The sequence below is a fragment of the Anguilla anguilla genome, chromosome 11 (assembly GCF_013347855.1).
Source record: "Anguilla anguilla isolate fAngAng1 chromosome 11, fAngAng1.pri, whole genome shotgun sequence".
Taxonomy (NCBI): Eukaryota; Metazoa; Chordata; class Actinopteri; order Anguilliformes; family Anguillidae; genus Anguilla; species Anguilla anguilla.
Genome location: NC_049211.1, coordinates 28,857,596 through 28,877,662, shown reverse-complemented (window position 1 = coordinate 28,877,662; position 20,067 = coordinate 28,857,596). Strand labels below are relative to the sequence as shown.

At 40.9% G+C, this 20,067-nt stretch overlaps 1 protein-coding gene across 1 annotated transcript in view; it reads left to right on the top strand.

The window, feature by feature from the left end:
- Positions 1–9,192, top strand: part of nfatc2a (nuclear factor of activated T cells 2a) — a 69,288-nt gene extending 60,096 nt beyond the window's left edge. Inside the window, exons 10-11 of the mRNA XM_035382683.1 lie at positions 342–472; positions 9,096–9,192. Coding sequence (XP_035238574.1) covers positions 342–472 — 131 coding nt within the window. The 3' untranslated portion in view covers positions 9,096–9,192. The remainder of the gene's footprint in view (positions 1–341; positions 473–9,095) is intronic.
- Positions 9,193–20,067: the final 10,875 nt, after the last annotated feature.

Sequence of the window (20,067 nt, the reverse complement as noted above, 5' to 3'; positions counted from 1 at the left end):
TTGACCGCATGGGTGGCGACGAAGACGGTCAATATGTAGCCTAAAAGAATATAGAACACGAAATAAACGGTTAATGGTTACGTTTATAAATGAAAATAATTTCACGGCGTAATTTATTTCTATCGTGTTATGTTGTGCTATAGCCTCAATGACATGGTACGGCTAGGAAGAGTTATCGATACCGTCATGACGCCATTCCGATCTACATAATGTATGGTTTTACTGAATACCGATATTTTAGTTGCATATTGATATGGTTGTTTATATTTGTGTATGACCTGTTATGCAGGTGAGGTTATGGTTGCTGATATTAGAGTTGATCAAACTTTTTCTGGAACCAGACGTTGTTCGGCCTCTAAATGGCGCGCTGGATAAGACCGACACGACAGCAGAGGAAGGCAAGATGGCGAGCTACACCCAGGAACCCAAGGCTAAACTGCTTGAACCTGATACCTCACTGCCAGTGCGGTAGGTAAGTAAACAGTATCTACAGATCTGTACACAGGACTGTACATTGAACGGAGTTAACAGAAACGTAAGGATACACCACTGAAATGACATTTTTCCTTTTATTTTTTTTATGATGAAATTATTTTATTGTTGATTGTTAAATGTTTGTTCGATGTGTATTGATTAGTGAGGTGAATTTTCAGTCCCATATTTATCTTACATTTAAGGGAAGAAAAAGGTTAATCAGAAGGATTCATTTACATGTGTTTAAGTGTTAAAAAGTTACTTACCTATTCACCTGAAAGAAAAGAAAAAGTACTTAACTGATCACCTGAAAAAGGAAATAAATCTAGGAGAAAAACAAGTTTAAAATAGGCTGTTAAAGTAAAAGACATTGACTGATCTAATAAAATAGAAATCCTTATTTAGCTATTTAACACAAATATCAGATAGAACCTCTTACTAACATGACTGACTAATTAACTTGACTAACTGACCCACTGATAGAATTGATGTACCAATATACTGTGTAATTGACAATATTACTGAGTGTTTATTTCTACATTTATTTTGCTTAAGTGCCAGCTTTATTGTGTCTCTGGTCTTCTTTCTCTGCCACTACCACTTCCACCAGACCTAGACCTGGCCATTAGCATACTCAGCATTGTGCTAGCCTATATATGGACACACGTGCTGCATAATTCAATGCAAATATCCAAAATATGGTTTATGGTTTTAATGGTTTCTGCAAATGTACAATCTCTTTACAATGGAATGAATGGGAAATGGTTTGGGATTTGGCAATTCTGTGAGGATACCCAGATTATGCGGTAATCCGTTATGCAATTAAGTGGATTCTGCTGTATATGTTTGATGTAGCTTCCACTGTACTGTATCTCTTTTCATCAGATTTTTATGGACAACCTGAGCTGCCTTTTCTGGATAGCTAGCTTAGTTTCGGTGAGGGGGCATGGGGGTTTGGGCTGGGGTAGCACGGATCTGAGGTGAGTGATCAACACTAGTTCATCAATGCTTGATGACAGGCTGATATTGAGTGCCAAGCTGAGTGAAGTGAAATTACAGGTTGGTTACTGTAGATGGCGATAGTAGAATTTCTACCTCCAACTCCAGTAAATCTGTTATTCTCTGTAGCTATTATGCTAGGTAGCTATTTTTCGCAATAAGAATTTGTTTTGTTATCTGATACACTTACTGCGGCCATGAAGCCCTCCTCCATTCTCGATAGAAAGATGTAGCCAGGCTAGCCTTGTGTGTTCGATTACTTGTGGGTGGTACAGTTTGGGAGGAGTTGGGGTCGGGGTGGGGTGGGGTGGGGTGGGGGGGGGTGCAGGGCGCTTCCCACCACGCCAGTACAGTCTTGATATTTTTTTTCAATACAGATTTTATGCCTGATAAGAATTTCGAATGTGTGTTATTACAGTTATTGACATTATTTTAAATGAATATTTGGTTGATGTGTAATGATCAATTAATGTTTATTTCAACTATTTTCAGCCACTTTACAATCACCTTAACATGATTAGCCTACTGTTATGCCTCCTTTAAATGTAAACCTGGCCCTCGTAATGATTGGCATGGGTTAATTAGAAGATGAGTGCAAATTAATTTCATTTTCAATTAGTGATCATCCAAAAAAAAAAAAAAAACACTGAAACCTAATTAAACTGCCTTTACTGGTCAAATGGAGTCATGGGCCAAAAGAAGACACTGTGGCTTTTTTCTGTAATTAGCTGTCACTAATTCATTAGCTTCAGGGGAGCTTGTGAAAATACTATCTGAGTGTGTGCTTTACATTTTATAATTTGAATCTTCTTTCCACATTTAGACGTTGATGAAGGTCTAAGACCAAAACGCTCGCTGTTTGAATTTATAATAAATTAAAATTCTGCTGCAGCCTCCTCTTTGGATTGTTTTCCCTTTTACGCCGGTGTGTGGGTTTTTCCACACTTTTCCATTTTATAATTAGCAAAATACGCCGAAGCCGGGCCACGGCCGAGGAAGGACGGCAGATCAGCAGAATGCGAAGTAGCTCTGCGCGCAGGCAAACAGGACGGAGATGAAGGGGAGTGTGGGAGGCTCAGCGCCTTCACTTCTCTGGGAAAACACGCGGCAAGAAGGTTCCCGCCGCTTTGAAGCCTCTGGATCGGCGCCACGGGTCTTAACGACGAGCAGAGCGGTCACGGAGAAACGGAGCGACTGAAGTCAAACATCTGTTCTTAGGTGGTCGGAAGCAGTCGAGCGGAGTTGCTTGGATACACGCTAATGGAAACTTTCAAAGAGGCGGAGCTGAATAAATGCCTTCCCTTGTTTCGGTGAGAAAGAAGCAGGGAATGATTTCCACAGTTATCCTGGAAATATGTGTTTACGGCAGCAGGGCATCTGTGAAAACCAGGCAAAGATGGGTCTGCGTTAACACAGGGTGTCAATCACACACCCATCAACATGGCACCAGTCACTCACCTATCAGTAGGGTGTCAGTCCCACACCTGTCAGTAACTGGGCATCAATCACACACCAATCAGAAACGGCATCAGTCATAGACTGTCAGTAATAGGACATCAAGCACTCATCAGTCAGTAACGGTATCAATCACAGACCATAAGTAACAGGGCATCAGTCACAGGCACCCACCGCTGGTCACTGACCATCAATCCCAGGGAATTAATTAAAGTCTGTCAATCACAGGACACCATCATTTCTAGGTAATAAATTATATTTAGTTTTAATTGGTGTGCTACCCGATTTTTTGTTAACAAATTTGATTAAATTTATTGATTGAAAGCCCAAATTAACATTAACATGTATCAATGGATCTTTGGAGCCATCTGTTTCAGGAAGCAGTACAAAACTAAAGCAATACTACATCAGATGGTCACACTGACCAGTGACCAGAGGCATCAACCACAGAAGAAGAAAAGACACATTTCAGTCAGTAGAAGAACAACTAGTACCAATATTTAACAAAATGTCATTTATGCAACGATTTGAATTTTGAAATTTAGGTGAGTGGCTGATTTGATCTACTGAAATGTGATTTAGATATAGGCTCAATTTTGACCAGATAGTGATTTTGCGATGTATTCTGGCCTGTGAAATGGTTGTGCGAGAGACATGCATCTCAACCTTGCATGGTATCACAGTTGCACTTAGTTAATCTCCTGACTACCCTGTTGGGATTGACACTAACTCTGGTGCGCTCAAGAAATGCATGATAATGTTGGTCTGTGAACTTTTCTAATTATGTTCAGTATTTCTAAATGTTGAATTTAAGACCCAGATCTGGAATCACTTTGTGAGCTGAACTGGGTCATCCTGGTTGTTTCAGTAAGCTTTATTGTTCATACGGTTTAGATAAAATTTCATCCTATTCATACCATTTTTGGATAGGAGAATTACAGGTCCAGGTTTTGCTTGCAGAATGCTTTATGTAAATCTTTAATCAGATTTGTTTATATACAATTGCCTGGGCAATTAAAAAGAAAAAGAAAGATATTAGTGTTATATGATTAGCAGGTGGTAGCCGAGGAGTGTATTGACGTCTGTTTCCTTCTGGTGATTGATTGCACAGCACTTTGTTTGGTCCATTCATAATATGTCAGTTGGCTGTAATGATACTTGAGTACTGTGAAAATCATTTGTAATTGTACTAAACTGAAACATTTGTTAACCACGCATCCGTGGTGATTGGCGACGTCAGGATCCTTAGTGATTGCGTGTGGGTGTGTAACTGCTTTGCATCTTAGATCTAGGCCAGGGGTGCATAACTCTGGACCTGGATGGCAAATGTCAGATCAAGACATTATTAAGCTAATTAAGTAACCTCCAACTTCTCATTGGTAATTTGTACTTCTGATTTAAAACCTGCTTAGACATCCACAGATTGTGCAGAAGGCAGGTCAATAGGGCATAGACTGAATCTGTATTTGTTTTGAATTTTTATGTTTTCATACAGAAATTTTAAGCAGTAGGTTTTACTTTAAATGTACAGTTTGACGACCTCTGCAATCATAAAAATGAGCTCAAGCTGAAGAGGAAAAAACAACTTAAGGACAAATGTTTATTGAATCTGCGCCAGATGCACTCTTACAGAATAATAATTTATTGATTTTCTCAGCCCACAAGCATATACCATTTATGAGCAGACGACAAAGAATAAGGCTGATTGACTACTTGTATTCTCAGGATGCTTCAAGGATTTCAACAGGAATGTCAAGCTTATTTTCTTCATGGAAAAAAATTATTATGGAACTGAAATTCCTGGACCATGAGATTAAGCACCAAAGAAAAGGCCAATATTAACAATGTGGACATGACCCGTCGCAGTTTTATTGTTTGACGCATTGTTTACACAAGCTGAAATTAAATGTGCATAACAGTTACATGGCTTTATTGGATTTAAAGCTGGAAATACACTGAGGTGACCATCGGCCGACTACAGTGGGGGGCGGTGCATTGGGGTACAGTCTGCCTGGTGTGTGCGTGTTGTGGGGTACAGTCTGCCTGGTGTGTGCGTGTTGTGGGGTACAGTCTGCCTGGTGTGTGCGTGTTGTGGGGTACAGTCTGCCTGGTGTGTGCGTGTTGTGGGGTACAGTCTGCCTGGTGTGTGCGTGTTGTGGGGTACAGTCTGCCTGGTGTGTGCGTGTTGTGGGGTACAGTCTGCCTGGTGTGTGCGTGTTGTGGGGTACAGTCTGCCTGGTGTGTGCGTGTTGTGGGGTACAGTCTGCCTGGTGTGTGCGTGTTGTGGGGTACAGTCTGCCTGGTGTGTGCGTGTTGTGGGGTACAGTCTGCCTGGTGTGTGCGTGTTGTCGGCTGTGGTGGGCCCTTGTAGAAGTGCAGTAGAGCTTTGATGTTGGGCTGAAGTGGAAGACAACAACAAAAGGTTGGGGTCTATGCAGCGGCACTTTGAAAACACACACACAACATTATAATTAAACTTGTTGTTATGACAAGCCCTGCTCATTGATTATGATTTTGCATCATTATGCATGTATCTGCTATTACATTTCACTAGCTACTTCCCCAGTTTGACAAACGTTTGTTTACCTATGAATGGCAGAATTAAAAATATCAGAATTATCAGTAGCCGTTTTCCCAACCATGATGTCTGCGGTATCTGTAGTTTGTTTTCTGCTGTTGTATCAGAGGACTGACCAACTCTTCTAACATGCAAAACTGGGTAGGAAACAACTAGAGAACTTCTTGAAATCTGCAATACCTTTACCCTCCAGTTTGTGACTCAAATACCTGAAGGTACCTTGTGTTTGTCACTGTAGCAACAATGGCTTAAACCACACGGAATGCCTCTGTTCTTTCTTTGCCTTGAATGGGCCTATTTCACAAAATGGCTACCTAGACCAGAAGTACGGTTCAATTTCTTCCAGCGTTGGGGTCGTCCTCAATCTTGACGAGACCAAATTATTTTGAAGATACTTGCCACCCGACTCTGCGCACCAGTATTCCCTTCTCCTCAATGTGCAACACACACACAAAAGGAAGTAGGAGTTACTGCAGGCTTGGACACCCTCAACCACAGATCTGCCAGCCTCCCATAGCAAGAGGATGCTCCCAGTATTACCATGCTGAAACACTAATATTTATTAGGTCTCTCTGCCCTGTAATGAAGGCATGTGCTATGGGTTGTGGCAGTAAAATTCAGGAGCTCTAGGCTGCAGCTGGGTTCTTCTCTTTGCCCTTACTGCTGATATCCCAACCCAGCTCACCGGTTATAATCTTTTATTTTTAGATGAGAAATGTCACACAAGCACCCATAAAATTTGAATGTTTTGTCAATAACCTAGCTAAAATGCTTAAATGATGAAGTCTAGCCAGAATACACACGAACACAGCGAAGATGCATATTACTGCTTGTAACGTTTTAATTATTTGCGTTGTCATATTTTTGATATGGTTGTATTCACATTGGTTGTTAGAGACAACTGTTAGCCTTTGATAATAATGCTCAGTATATTTGTATTGGGCCCTAAATAGTTAGTATAAGGCCAGTTGTTCATGTACTCTGGACGGTGTTAGCGTAGTGGCTCATAGTGGCCTTTGTTATAATTCATACCACTCACAATTAAATTGAGTGTCTTTCAAGAGGTTTGCGCTGTTCTCTAATGTGGACATTTAACATACTGTAGCATGAGCTCAGTCATGTTATGTTTGTTTCCCTGGTATACCATGAAGCTAGAACATTGGCAACATTTTTCTGATGGTGGAATGCTTTATTGTAATCTTATTGTACATAAAATGGGATAATATCACACATTCTGCATATTTGCATGGAAAATATTCAAATTTACGATGTGGAGATAAATGTATACATTTCTCTTGGAGTAATCGTAACTAGTAGCATTTGTAAAATGTCGTCCCATCCACATGCAACAAAATATTTAATGTTATATATACGTACTGTAGAGTTAGGCCTCCCCCACCTCCAAAATCCCAAATTTACCCCTGCCCTTAGAACACTATTGTGGTACTAGTAAGACTAGTAAAATTGCTATGCACTGGAATCATCCCTTTGAAATCTCCAATGTCTTTGATTAGAAAAAAGAAACAAAACAAAATTGACAGATTTTCCTCCTGTTTATGATGAACAAGGCAGGCTGTCCCATTTCATCATTCCATTTTGAATGCGTAATCAAGCTCTTTGCCTCCAGACATGAAACCTCATCCAGGCATCACAGTAAGTAGCTAATATTCAGGGAGAGTCGCATCATTAAATTCTGCTTTCCGTTCACTGGGCAGCAGTGTGGCGTGTCCGAGGAACTTGGCTTCTAATGTAGAGGCTGACACTTCACATCCCTGATGGGAAAACCATGGCATCTAAGTTGAATTGGTTTAGTAAAGATCCAGCTGTATAAATTGATAATATGTAAAAATGTGAGCTGTATAAATCGTAAGTGGGGGAACAGTATAATTGAATTCCATTCGGAAGATATTTGATTTAGTTCATTTCAAAACACACTCTAACTGTAGTTTTGAACCTTATGAAGATGTTTAAGGTTAAGAAATCAATTTGAATAATACCGAAAATGGCAGTAACCCATTTTTAAAAGAGAAAAAGTCATACTGTATACATGTATTTAATATCTTGCTGTTTCTGGTCTTGCTCTTTCATTTCAAGTAAAGGACACTGACTCATTCAGTTTCCTTCCAAATGTCAGTGTGCTTATCTATTGACATACTGTAGGTCTTAAATATAAAGAGGGTCCTGTTGTGTAAAAAGTGTAGTGTAGCTGAATGATGTTCCCGCAAATGATTTGGGGGATATTCTCACCCCCGTCTGTGTTATGACTGTCTCATCATTTTTTGCTTTCTCCAGTATATATGTACTTCCAAAACGTTCTACCAAAGCACAGGTGTCACATTTCCACTTAAAATGTACTTTTCCCCACCCCAGTCCTCAGTTGGATTACATTCATTCATGCAGAAGTATTTTTCACTGAATTTGACATTTTAGTGATGGACAATGGTTGTAATATCCACTGCTATATTTTGGAAAAAACACAAGAAACACTGGAATATATGGTACCTCTGTTGATGAAAGACTATGCATGGCTCCAATGGTTTGGATCAGGTACTAACAGACTCAACTGATTACATTGCTGTTGCTTAGCGACGTGAGCTTCCCTTGCAGGAACCAAGAGCCATATGTGGGGGCCCACAGATATCTGAAAGCCCTGATTCATTAGTGTTGGGCTGCTGCCTGTGTGATACAGACAGGGACAATATGGAGGAGAAGAATTCCCATTCAGAGAAAGGGGATCGATCTAGGCAATGGCCGGCCTTGAAACTCTGGCCTTGAAAGGTTCATAGCATTAACGAAAAGGAAAGCCTTGATGTATTCTGTAACTTGACATGAACGTATCTGCATCAGATGCAATTATGTATTTTTGTCAATGCTGCAGATTGATAATATTAAAATGCTCAAAACAGTGTCTAGCAAGCCACATAAAACCACTCATGTATTTGCATTGTCATTTAGCAGATGCTGTTGATCTCTAATCAGATAAATTTCCAAAAACGGGATACAAGGTTAGGCTAAGAGCAAAGATGGTGCCTATCCATAATACATCCTCAGCTATCAAGGTTCAGGATTTGTTGAACCAATATGCAGTGTAAACAGGTGAGTTTTCACTGTGTGTGAAGATAGATAGTGACTTGGCTGTCCTGACTGGAGCTCACTAATTGGCAATCATGTATCATCATGTATTCTCTCATAAAGTTGTTAGTTCTGGTTCTGGATTCTGCCTGGTCAACTGTCTTTCGTTGCATATTCATAATATAGTAAGGCTAATTGGACTGTTGACAGATTTTAATATCATTCCACCGTCCACTGACCTAAACCTCCCTTTATTAACTATGCAGGGAAGTCCCACTCAGAGCAGGTCTCTTTCAGAGGAGCCTTGCTCCTTGCAAAACATGAAGAATTTTTTTTTTTTAGACCTAATTTTGATTGTGAATATAATGTTAGCTAGATAGCTTATTTGTTAGGTAGTTAATATAAGACATAGCAAACACACCAGTAGATCAACTAGCTAGCTATTCAGCTATATTAATACTAACATACATTGGATAAAATAATAATAATAAAGCCACCTATCTGAATTTGTTAACAGCACTACCAACTCTACCAACTGCCTCTGCCAACAGCCTCCCTAATGTTTCCAGGCTACAGTACCATGGACAAGTACTTTCTCCCTTCCTGATTTCCCCTATTAATGCATATTTGTCTTACATTTTCTGTAAAGATCTGAAATAATTTTGTAACATAAGACAGGGAAACTGAGTAAACACAAACCACATTTTTCACAAAACACATGTCCCAAGTGCAAGGTGACTGCAAAAATTAAGCAAAATGGCGATGCGTTGATGATGTCACTTGGAAAAAGTGCATATCCCTTTAAAGTTTTCTATTTGAACCATTTCAGTCTTGTACGATTCATGACAATACAGGTTTGAGTTTCACCTCACATTGCAATGCTCCATCATGGAAATGTGACCTTTTGTAGCTGCTGTCACAGATTGTGACGTCTGCCCCACCTCCAAGGCCAGAATTTCCCAGGGATCACCTGGCGTTGAAAAGACGGGCGAAGTGACTTATTGACCGGGGAGCCCATCTTCGTAATGCTGAGGGACTCGTCAGCCGCTTAATTAAGCACTGATGAATCTGTGTCTCAGAAAACGAACGTGTGGCTGTAAGACATCAATTTCCCGCTAACAACCTCTCCCTCACACCTGGATCATCTTCAGAAAGCGCGTACTTCCCTGCGTCTCCCTCACCAACCAACAACAAACCGGGCTGAATCGATCCAGCATGTGATTCAAAATTCTGTACATGCAGCCAAAGACTTTGCGGTGTGAGTCTGGCCTGCAATGAGACCTACAGACTTACAGATTTAATGTTTCACCAGCTGTACTCAAGATTCAGTCGCACCCAGACACATGTGTGTTCAGGGATGGGCAAATGTAAATTGTGTCTTTTTAAAATCCCAAGTAACTCCAAAATGAATGGTATCTGTGAACTACAATCAAAATGGTGGAGGCTTTGGTTGATTTGCAGGTGGTATAGAGATTTTTTTTTAAAAAGTGGAAGTGTGTATATTTGAAGAGCTGGCCACCTCTGTGTGTCCCGGAAGGGGCATTTTTCCCTGTTCTGTGCGAACGCTGAAGGTCACCAGCGCCCGCGTTGTGGAAACTGGGATGAATCGGAGGAGTGGTGCAAACTGCGGGGACTGAGAGCGTTGAGCTGTAATGCAATGCCTTCCCTTCCGCTGGATTACGGGCCTTTGTCCACACTGCGGACTCCTGACGGGAAAATAGATGGGAGAACGCGAGCCGCGCTCCCGCCCCGCTCCGTCCCCTCCACGGGCGCTCGGCCACCTGTGCGTCCGCGCCGGCAGCCGGGGGGGAGCGCGGCGGAAGCCCGGCGCGTTCATTACCGCGGTAATGATCGGAGAGCGCCCAGAAACCACCGGCACGTAGTCATTAGCACCGCGATGACATTAGCTATTAGTGAAGCCATGCAGTCATAATTATAAAGCAGACTGCCCTTCATTCAGGAGCCTCTGGATCTTGAATAGCAAGACGCACAGAGGAAGACGTGGAGGAAGAAAATGTCCAACTGTGTCCAAGGGTTGCTTTCTCTTCAGTCTTCATTTATGAATTTTTAGTGATATACCGCAACGCAGGTCACCAAAACGATATCATAGCAGTATGGTGATGGCGTATTCAATGTGCAAAGATAAAACAGACACAATTGTTTTGAAATGTGTATACAGTATATCTTGAACATTTGACTGGATTTTTTGGGTTTATTTAAAAAAAAAAAAAAAAAGCTCAATACCAAGACATGCCATTTAAAAAGATTTGTTAGGGCTATTTATTCAAAAATTAATGTACAGTGCTGTTATAATGCAAAGCATCACACTCGGATGGCCAGAACAAGGCTTAGATGGGAAGTGGTTTCCCTGGAGTTTGGTTTTGGCTTGTTTGCTCAGACTGCGTAATGAGCACAGTGCTGTGTGATTACAGCTTTTTTTGAAGACTTGGCAGCGCCTCCATCACTTTGTTTTCATGCCGCTGAATTATCGCAGTGCCCTCAAACCCCCGCAGTGCCGGCAAACCTTCATCTACCAGCGCGAGCTCCCAGGGCTGGTTCTGCGACTCGCTCTGACTACTGCGTGGGAACTTTCATTACATGCCACCTGATCTGGCTGCTAATGTAGTCATTTACAACATTCCGTCGTCTGCGTTGTAATGCCTTTCTCTTCAGTCCAAATCTACCGATCTCCCTAAAATTACAACAGCAGTATTTTTCTAATGATCTCAAAATGCTAACTGCAGGGGTTGATGGGTACAGCAGTTCAGCCAGCTGAAACACTAGGTTCCAGTATGTAGATGGGCCCCATGGTCTGATATGGAATCTGAACAGAGGCAGTGCTGGCTGCGGATGGCAGCCCTGCGGGGGGGGGGGGGGGGGGGGGGGGGGGGTGTTCAGGGTAACTTTCATTAATGTTTATTATGTGGGGCTTGCATGTGAAATGAGCGACTGCATTTGAATGAAATATAAATGAGCTTCCAAAAAATATTAAGCTGCTATAAACATGTTTAATTTAGGCCTATGATGCTCCACCTGTGTCTCCCAAACCTGCGGGAACACTGGAGTCAGATGAGGGTTAACCGTTATTCCCGCTTTAGCAGTTATTTGCGTGTGCCGTGACTAAATAGTAAATGTGGTGGAGCTTCGGCAAAAGTTGCTGGCACCAGTGAAAAACAACAGAAAAGTCTGAAATGGCAGGAATTCAGGAGTCAGAGATTTAATAAATTAACCAGTTTCAAAAAGTGCAGCTTCCAGTCGAGAATGAAATCAGTAGTGAGACTAATAGGGCTCTGAAATATGACTAGGCCCTAAATCGCTTGTCATGGCAAATAGGAATCATAATAATAATCATAATAATGAACTAAGTAGCCTTCTGCAAACCTTTGACTGTATAAGCACCAGTGTACTCCAATCAAAACGGAACGTTTTGTTCGAAACGACCCATTTCTATGAAGAGAGATGAGTCTCAATATTGCGTGATCCATAAATAACAGACAAGTCACAAATGTGTTTTACTATCACCAAACAAATATTTCAGCTTGTGTCTTGTAAATTGTCATTGAAATGACAGCCAGCTATTTGTGTGTTGATTGGTAGATATTTGTGTGTGAATTGGAGTGTGAGGAAACTGAGAAAAAAAGTTTCAAAATCAACAAAGGAAACTCACAAACTTACGCCACTGAATCCACACGTGTCTCTCGATCCACAAATGCTGTTTCAACACTTCACAAGCCAGTTTTACATTTGAGAATGTCTTATTGTAAAAGATATGCACGGAAATTGTGCATTATTTGGTTTTTATATACAAAGTATGAGATATTTTTGCAGAAGGGAAAATATGTATCCACAACTATGGATACATGTATAAATCAGTGCACATGCATTTAAATGACAATTAAGAAGACACAAGTTGAAAGTATATTTTGTGGATCTCTTTAAAGGCAGACAAGGGAGAAATTGTAACTGTTCGTGATCTAAGATCGCCATATCGCACAGCCCTTAGCGTACACACGGTGAGGAGCCGCACACACGGTGAAGATCCGCTCATGCCATGAGGAGAACCACGCTCGTGGGGAGGCACCGGGCCATAATGATGGCCTTTCTGATCCGGGATCCGCCATGGACATGCGATAGTCTTTCCTTGCTGATGGGAAAAATAGCATATTATTAAGTGCTATTATGTTGTGCCTCTGGCTGGGAGATTTAAGCCAAAAAAAAAAAAAACTAGCTAGATCATGCCAGATGTATTAATGGGGATGAAATTGGTTGTTTTTGTTTGTCAGCCCAAAACATCTGTGCCCAGATTGTGTCTTCGCTCATGCAGACAAGCCACAGAAGTTAGATCTTTATTGTGTTAAAATATCTGGGTACCACAGGAAACGGTGCCCAGGCTTGTTTTTCCCTTTTCTGAAGCTTCTTTTCGGTGACTTCTTCATGTGTGCCCTCTGGTTTTTGATAAATATTATCTTCACAAAATACAACATTTCTTACAAAGAAATATCTGTCAATTGAATGCAAGCAAAAGGGAAGCCAGTCTATATGTATCAAAGGAAAACTACACATGACATTGCGTTGATTCCTCAACTTGCAAATCATCCGCTTTGTGACTAAACCGATTTGAGTGCTGGTTGTAATTTCATTTGTAAATTAACCAATCCGCTTAGGCATCGATGACATGGGCAGCCAAGAAGGAAAGCATTGAGAGCAATGGGAAATTTCCCTGTACCTATTCCTGCCTTGCGCAGATTGCTTTGAGGGACAGCGTGCCGTTTCGCATACTGATGACCCATAACCGCTGAGCGCCACCCCACCCATTAGTGGTTTCTGCATCTCTTTGTTAAGAGATTCCGGTCTTATTTGTCCATTAGTAGTCATTAGGATCCTTCTCTTAAACACTTAGAGGAAAAAAAAATATTTAGACCATGCACAATCACAAAAAAACTAAAAGAAATGTTGGTTAGATTACGTTGGTTAGATGGTGGTACAACTTTCAGAAGATACTCCATTCTCTAAGGAGATCGCACAATGATGTTTAGTCCTTCTTCTGGAAAGCAGCAAGGTCTGCAGGTTTCTCACCTTAATATCAATCAATATCTCTCTCCACTGGGAGTTCTTTTACCTCTTGTGTTTGCTGTTTGGGGGTTCAGGCCTGGTGTTTTGCTCTGTTTGGTCTTTTTGCTCTTTCTTTCCTTTTTTCTTTTTGCTACTCTGTAAAGCGTCTTTGTAACAATACTCTGTAAGAAGCGCTATACAAGTGAAATTGAATTGAATTCAAAATTGTGATCCAGGAAGGGAAGGTTAAGTGGGGAATATACTTGCTGAATAAATAAATATGGCTAGCTCTTACAAAATGAAAGATGCAGAAACTCCATGTTGACTTTGGCCACTGCATTGTGCACATCCCTGCTGTGGCCAGCGTAAATGAGATGTAAAAATGTCACATGGGTGGCTGTGTTGGCTGCATCCCACCTCCTCGTCTGCCTGAGCTGACGAACATACCATTTCCTCTTTCTTTCTTGCTCTTTCAGCAGCGCTGAATAAACTAAAGGGACTTTGAAATTGTCAACGTCCATCTGTCAAAGTGTCTGCTCCATGGCCATTTTTGTTTTCTGTTTGGGTGTGGCAAGTGTTGTCACTTCCGTGTTTCCCATGGTTATCACGACCAAATCTGTGCCACCCACTGGCATCGAGTGTCACTAAGCAAACAGTTCAGAGCTGCAGTGTGTATGCACACATTTGTATGCTGCGCCATGTTCGGCTATGGTTCAATTTCAGCTGAGGTCACCTTATCATGCATACTCTCACCTTTAGTCTGCATGGTACTCACCACCGTGTCACTCAAATGCATCACCTCTGTTGAATGGGTACCCCTTCGAATTGACCATGATGCTCCAATGGGATGGGACTGCAGTTACAATTAAGCATTCTAACCTGGGGGAGAAAATAAATCTGTCAGAAAATCCAAAACACACTATAAGAGCTCAACTCAACAATTATGTTTGTGGCTATGGAAACTACTCCACAGACATTCCACAAGTCTACCAAGCACACCTGGCTACCAAATGAGACCCTTTCAAATCTTGTTGCGATATGGTTTTTTAAAAATCCATTATGAACTTTATTTTTTGTGTGACACTGGTTTCCACTGGCACTGGTTTGCACTGATGAAAGAGAACAGAGAACACTCATATCAGGTGTTGAGTCCATTGCCAGAAAACAGCGAGGATTTGGCACATTGAACTTTATTCACTGTGCCATTGTCATTTATCAGTCACTGAAACAACTGGCACTGAGGTGTTACCTTTTTGAGTTACATAAGTACCATGTTCAAGGATGAATCAGTACTTGCAACAGCCAGACTTCAATCTGGAACGAATGTGTTTGAAACTAGCACACTGAACTGAGGCTTTCTTTTCACACTCTGGCAAGCACCTAGATTAATGCCCCTCTCAGAGTAAACTGGTTTTCTAATGTGTACAGAAGCAGTAAATTGCACAGAAGCATCCCACCTGCCAGACTGATTTGAATCTGTGCATGCGGCAGGCTAGCCTGCAGTAGGGGATGAATAGCTCAGATCGTTAATCATTGAAAATCTGACAGTTGCCATAATTGTGGAGACCTCACTGCAAACAGACAGCCTATGGCAGAACATGCCACATTTTCCCCATGAAATGCTAGATAAACTGCGATGAATTGACAACCTGTCCCCACCCCTCACTTTTGTAGTTTATCACCTGCTTCAATAGCTTTTAGTCTGATCATTCAGTTTATGGAAAAATAATAATTAGTAGTTATATGAATAATTATTCTTTTTTTTGTTTGTTTTTTTGTTTTTATCATATGGTTGTCTGTAATGGTAATTTATTTTTATTTTATAATTTATTATTGTTAAACATAGTTATTGTTTGAAAGTATAGTTATTGATTATTTTTTTATTTCAATTCTCTGAGCATATTTCCACCAGGAACTATGCTGATATTTCTATACATTATAAAGCAATGGTATGTCCTATTGACACGGCTCTATGATATTGTTACTCCAATAAACCTATTTTTATAATGTAAGATGATATACCTGAACTGATACTTCTAGTTTTGGGGATATACTCCAGTAAACACATTTTTAGTAAGAAAAAATGTTTTTTTTTTTCTCAAATAATAGGGCCTACCAACTAATCTATATAATATCCAGGCTAAGCTTGACATTTATTGATAGGGACAAGTCTTGTGAACAAAATAAGGGGCTACCTGAAGGGTTATCTGTTGCATAAACCTGTGTTTCATTTGTAAAACCTGTGGATGGTGAAAAACATCAAAATCACCTTCGGGCTCAAAGAGTTGATCCTGAATTTGATCAGTGTATTTTTTAATTGTTTATCAATTGTTTAATATTTCCCCCATAGTTTAAATTTAATTTAGTTTTAATTTACCTCTGAATTATAAATTAATTGGTAATTTTTATATTTATTTGAGCAGCACGGTGGTGCAGTTGATAGCACTGTTGCCTCACAGCAGGAAGGTCGTGGGTTCGAATCTCGGCTTGGGGCCTTTCTGTGTGGAGTTTGCGTGTTCTCCCCGTGTCCGCGCGGGTTTCCTCCAGGTACTTCGGTTTCCTCCCACAGTCCAAAGACATGCAGGTAGGCCGATTGGAGACTCTGAATTGCCCATAGGTAGGAGTGTGTGAGTGAATGGTGTGTGTGCCCTGCGATAGATTGGCAGACCTGTCCAGGGTGTCTTCCTGCCTCTCGCCCAGTACACACTGGGATAGGCTCCAGCACCCCCCGTGACCCTGACCAGGATAAGCGGGTATAGATAATGGATGGATGGATGGATATATTTATTTGAAGCAGATTTCATGACTATAATTTAGTTAAGGGCGCATAATAGCAGAAGTCTATTGCTTAATAGCCTGTGTCAGTGCATAATAGCTTCTCAGTCAGTGCATAGTTGTCATAATTGTCAGGTGTTCTCCTTCTAAATTTATATGCATAGGAAATGGAACACTCCAATTTAAAACTCATTATAGAAGCTAACTGTAATCTAAATGGTTTGGAAAATCTCATGCATAGAACAGACCTGTTTCACTAATTCACATGTTACCTTTATCTTTCAAAAGGGTTAATTGGAATGACATATAATTATGAGTGAGATAACAGATCCATTATTTATCAAGGATCTTACCTACCTTATCAGTATTTCTCAGTTGAATATGTATTCAGTTCAGCTGGCCTGCATGTAGGCCTAGTGTTTGCAATTTACTGGATCTTTCCTGACAGGGACTGGAGTGAAAAGGAATGACTGCAGTACAACGTTAAATGGTGATAAGTTTGCATATTTATTATTTATTATTTTTGAAAGACTAAAATGTCTGGTTATGCGATTATACACATATTTGACTGAAAGTGGTCTATTGGTGAAATAAGAGCAGGTATTTGAGGGCAGACACAACTTAACAGATCATCAGTAGGGTAATTCCAAGATCAATGAAAAGTGTACCTTTGAATTTTCGGAAGAGACTGCATTGTGTACTGTCCCTGTAACTAAAGACTGCACTGCGTGCTGGGCTGCATGTGGAAGAACTGTGCCCTTGATTTCAACTCATGACTGGTTCCTGGGGGAAAACTTCATTTGATGGAATCAATAGCCCTCTCTGAACAGGGCACAGGTGTTAATCATAGGATAAGTAGAAAGCAAAAGGATCCACATCAATGGAAATTGAATGTTAAATCAATTGACCAAGCCCTTAGCGCCCGGGTCATATTGATTGGTTGACAGACTTGCGTTGGGTGGTGCAGTCATTCACACGGTAAATTAAGTCGATTCTTTTTTAATATCTTTTTTCCCAAGCTCATGTTAATGTTGGGATTCTCAGATGACTGGAAACACTTAATTGGTCTTTGCAAAGAAAAAAGAGAATAAGGAAATGAAAGATTTTGACTTCCAAGTCACAGCTTCATGCAACTGTTAAAACACATTTTTCCTCATTAAAGTTTTACAGATACTGGCTAGGCTGTATCTGCTCATTGTCTTTTTTAAAATTAGTTATTCTTTTTACCACTGAAATGGTGGCTAATTATCTATCATCGGCCCTGTTTTCAAGAAGAGCTCTTTAACCAGCGTGTGGTTGGCGGAGTAGGGCTAGGACAGCCAAACGCGCACAGCTGTTTGTCCCTGCTTGTACTGCACATTATTGTCACATGCAGCAGCTCCTCCCAACAGTTCTTTCAGCTCCTTCACATGGCAACAAAGCCGTGTCCATAGAAACGGTTTAAACTTAGAATTTCATTTATTTATAGCTCCGAATGGCGGACGGGCAGTACCGGTCCTGGAAGGCACTGACTCTCGCGCAACCTTGCGGCTGATTGTCTAATTAAATGGCAACCTTTGATTCCAGGTTGTCACCTCACCTGCTAGCACAGGTGTGAACTGGTTGTTGGTTGGTAAGCCCTTGCTGAATTTGCTGGCCTTCAGCTCATGAAAACGGGAGCTGCTTCCTTTCTTGGCTTGAGCTTACCGTAGATAAAGTGAAAAGTGTACTGTGATTAGGAGAGTATTGAGGCCAGGGTTGTTAATCATCGTGCATTTTTCTGTGAAGTACGGGATACTGGCTTTAATGTTCAACAGTCAAATATTCCCATTAGCGGCTGTCTGTGTAGCCTTTGATCCAGTTTACAATGACCATAGTGTTCCAGATTCAAAGATACCGTTTTCCATTTTTAGATCAAAGCCTCCTCAATTAACACACACATTTGCAGGCATTGCAGCAGTTTCTATAAGAAAAGCAGGATCTTCAGGGGTTTTTTATGTAACGAGACCATACTGGACAATTAATTAGGATTCATGTCACAAAACATTTCTAATTTTCAAATATGATTTCATGTTTAACTATGCAGTAGTATAATTTATTTTATAAGGCCTTGTGCGCCGCTTGTATTGTGCTTGTGAAACTGATTTTGTTCCAATTAGTGAAAACGTTTAGACTGCACCAAGGTGTGTGACACTGAAAATGAAATGAAATTTAAACGGACTTACTTCATCTCACTTATCTGCTACATGTCATATAAAGTCAAGGGGGTAATCTATGGCCAAGTCCCAAACCAGTCATTAGTGCTTTGGGATGAAAAGTGACTGACACACCTGGGACAAAGCCATCCTGGGAAATTAAAGACAGTTTTTATTGGTCTGACTGGGAATTAATCATGGTGACTGTAGCATGGCAGAGACCAGGCTGGCTTTTACTGAACCTACACAAGAACACACTTTTTCTGACTGCATTCTATGCTCTGTGTTAAATCCGGTTACACACACACACACGCACACACGTTCATAGGTAAACATTTCAAATATAGTTGTCATGTAGGCCTAAATGACATGAGGAAAGCGGCACAACAAAGTCATTGGGAGTGTCTTAAATGAGGTGACGTGGTCTCTGCAGGGGAGCAGTGAGGACAATACAAACTCAAAGAAGAAATGCAGAGCCAACTGGCAAAGCAGGACCCGGTGGGTAGTGGAGAAGGAAGGTTCAGGGCATCAGTCTCTGTGAGCTCCCCAACTGACGAGGAAAGGACTTATTTATTTGAATCATTTCTTATTTATTATCAGCATATTATTTTTGAAATTAAATTTGCCACCCAATTCAGGGCTGTATATATCCAATTCCCGCTCAACCAACTGAAGGGGAAAGGACTTATTTATTTCAATCATTTTTTATTCATTATTAGCCTATTATTTTCTAAATTGAATTTGCCACCCAGCTCTGGGCTGCATATGTCCAATTCCCACTCAGATCTGGAAGGTCCAACTGCCTGCAACTGCAGCCGCATTCCATGCGCAGAGCACCCTGCCAACTCAGGAGAGCTGGACATCCACGGTTCTCCTCCAAAACACGTGCTGTCCGACAGACGGCTACTTCTTTTTGCGCCATATGAGGCTTGGACATGCAGTCAATGAATGCCCTTATCAGCCACCAGGAGTCATCCAAGAGTGACGATACGCGGATCCCTGTCCAACTGAACCCTGCCTTACCCTGGGTGACATAGGCGCAAATTGTACATTGCACTGTAGGCACTTCCACTCTGCACTAGGGCTGAGAAACGATTGGACATTTGAATGTTATTTGAATTGTAAAAAAAATAGAAGGCATTCGAGAATAAAAATTAATTTTCAAATACAAAAGGAAAAAATTGCAGCTGTCTTCCTTTCAACTTTGGTTGTGTTAAAAATAATTATTGAATTTTAGCGCCTCCTCTGTTTAAGACCTCTCTGCTGGGTTATATACGGTTATCGTTGCTATCATGCTAGACTTTTAATTCCTGGTTCCTCGGTGCAATTGGAACACGTCTTTTCTTCCGGAATATAGTGAATAAAAAGAGATCTGGGGCCGCATGTCTCAAGTTTGTGTAGAATCCGCACTAAACATATGCGTTCACATGTTTCTGCTTTTCTCCATACAGAATTCGGTTCTCAGATTTACTGTACCGAATACCATGT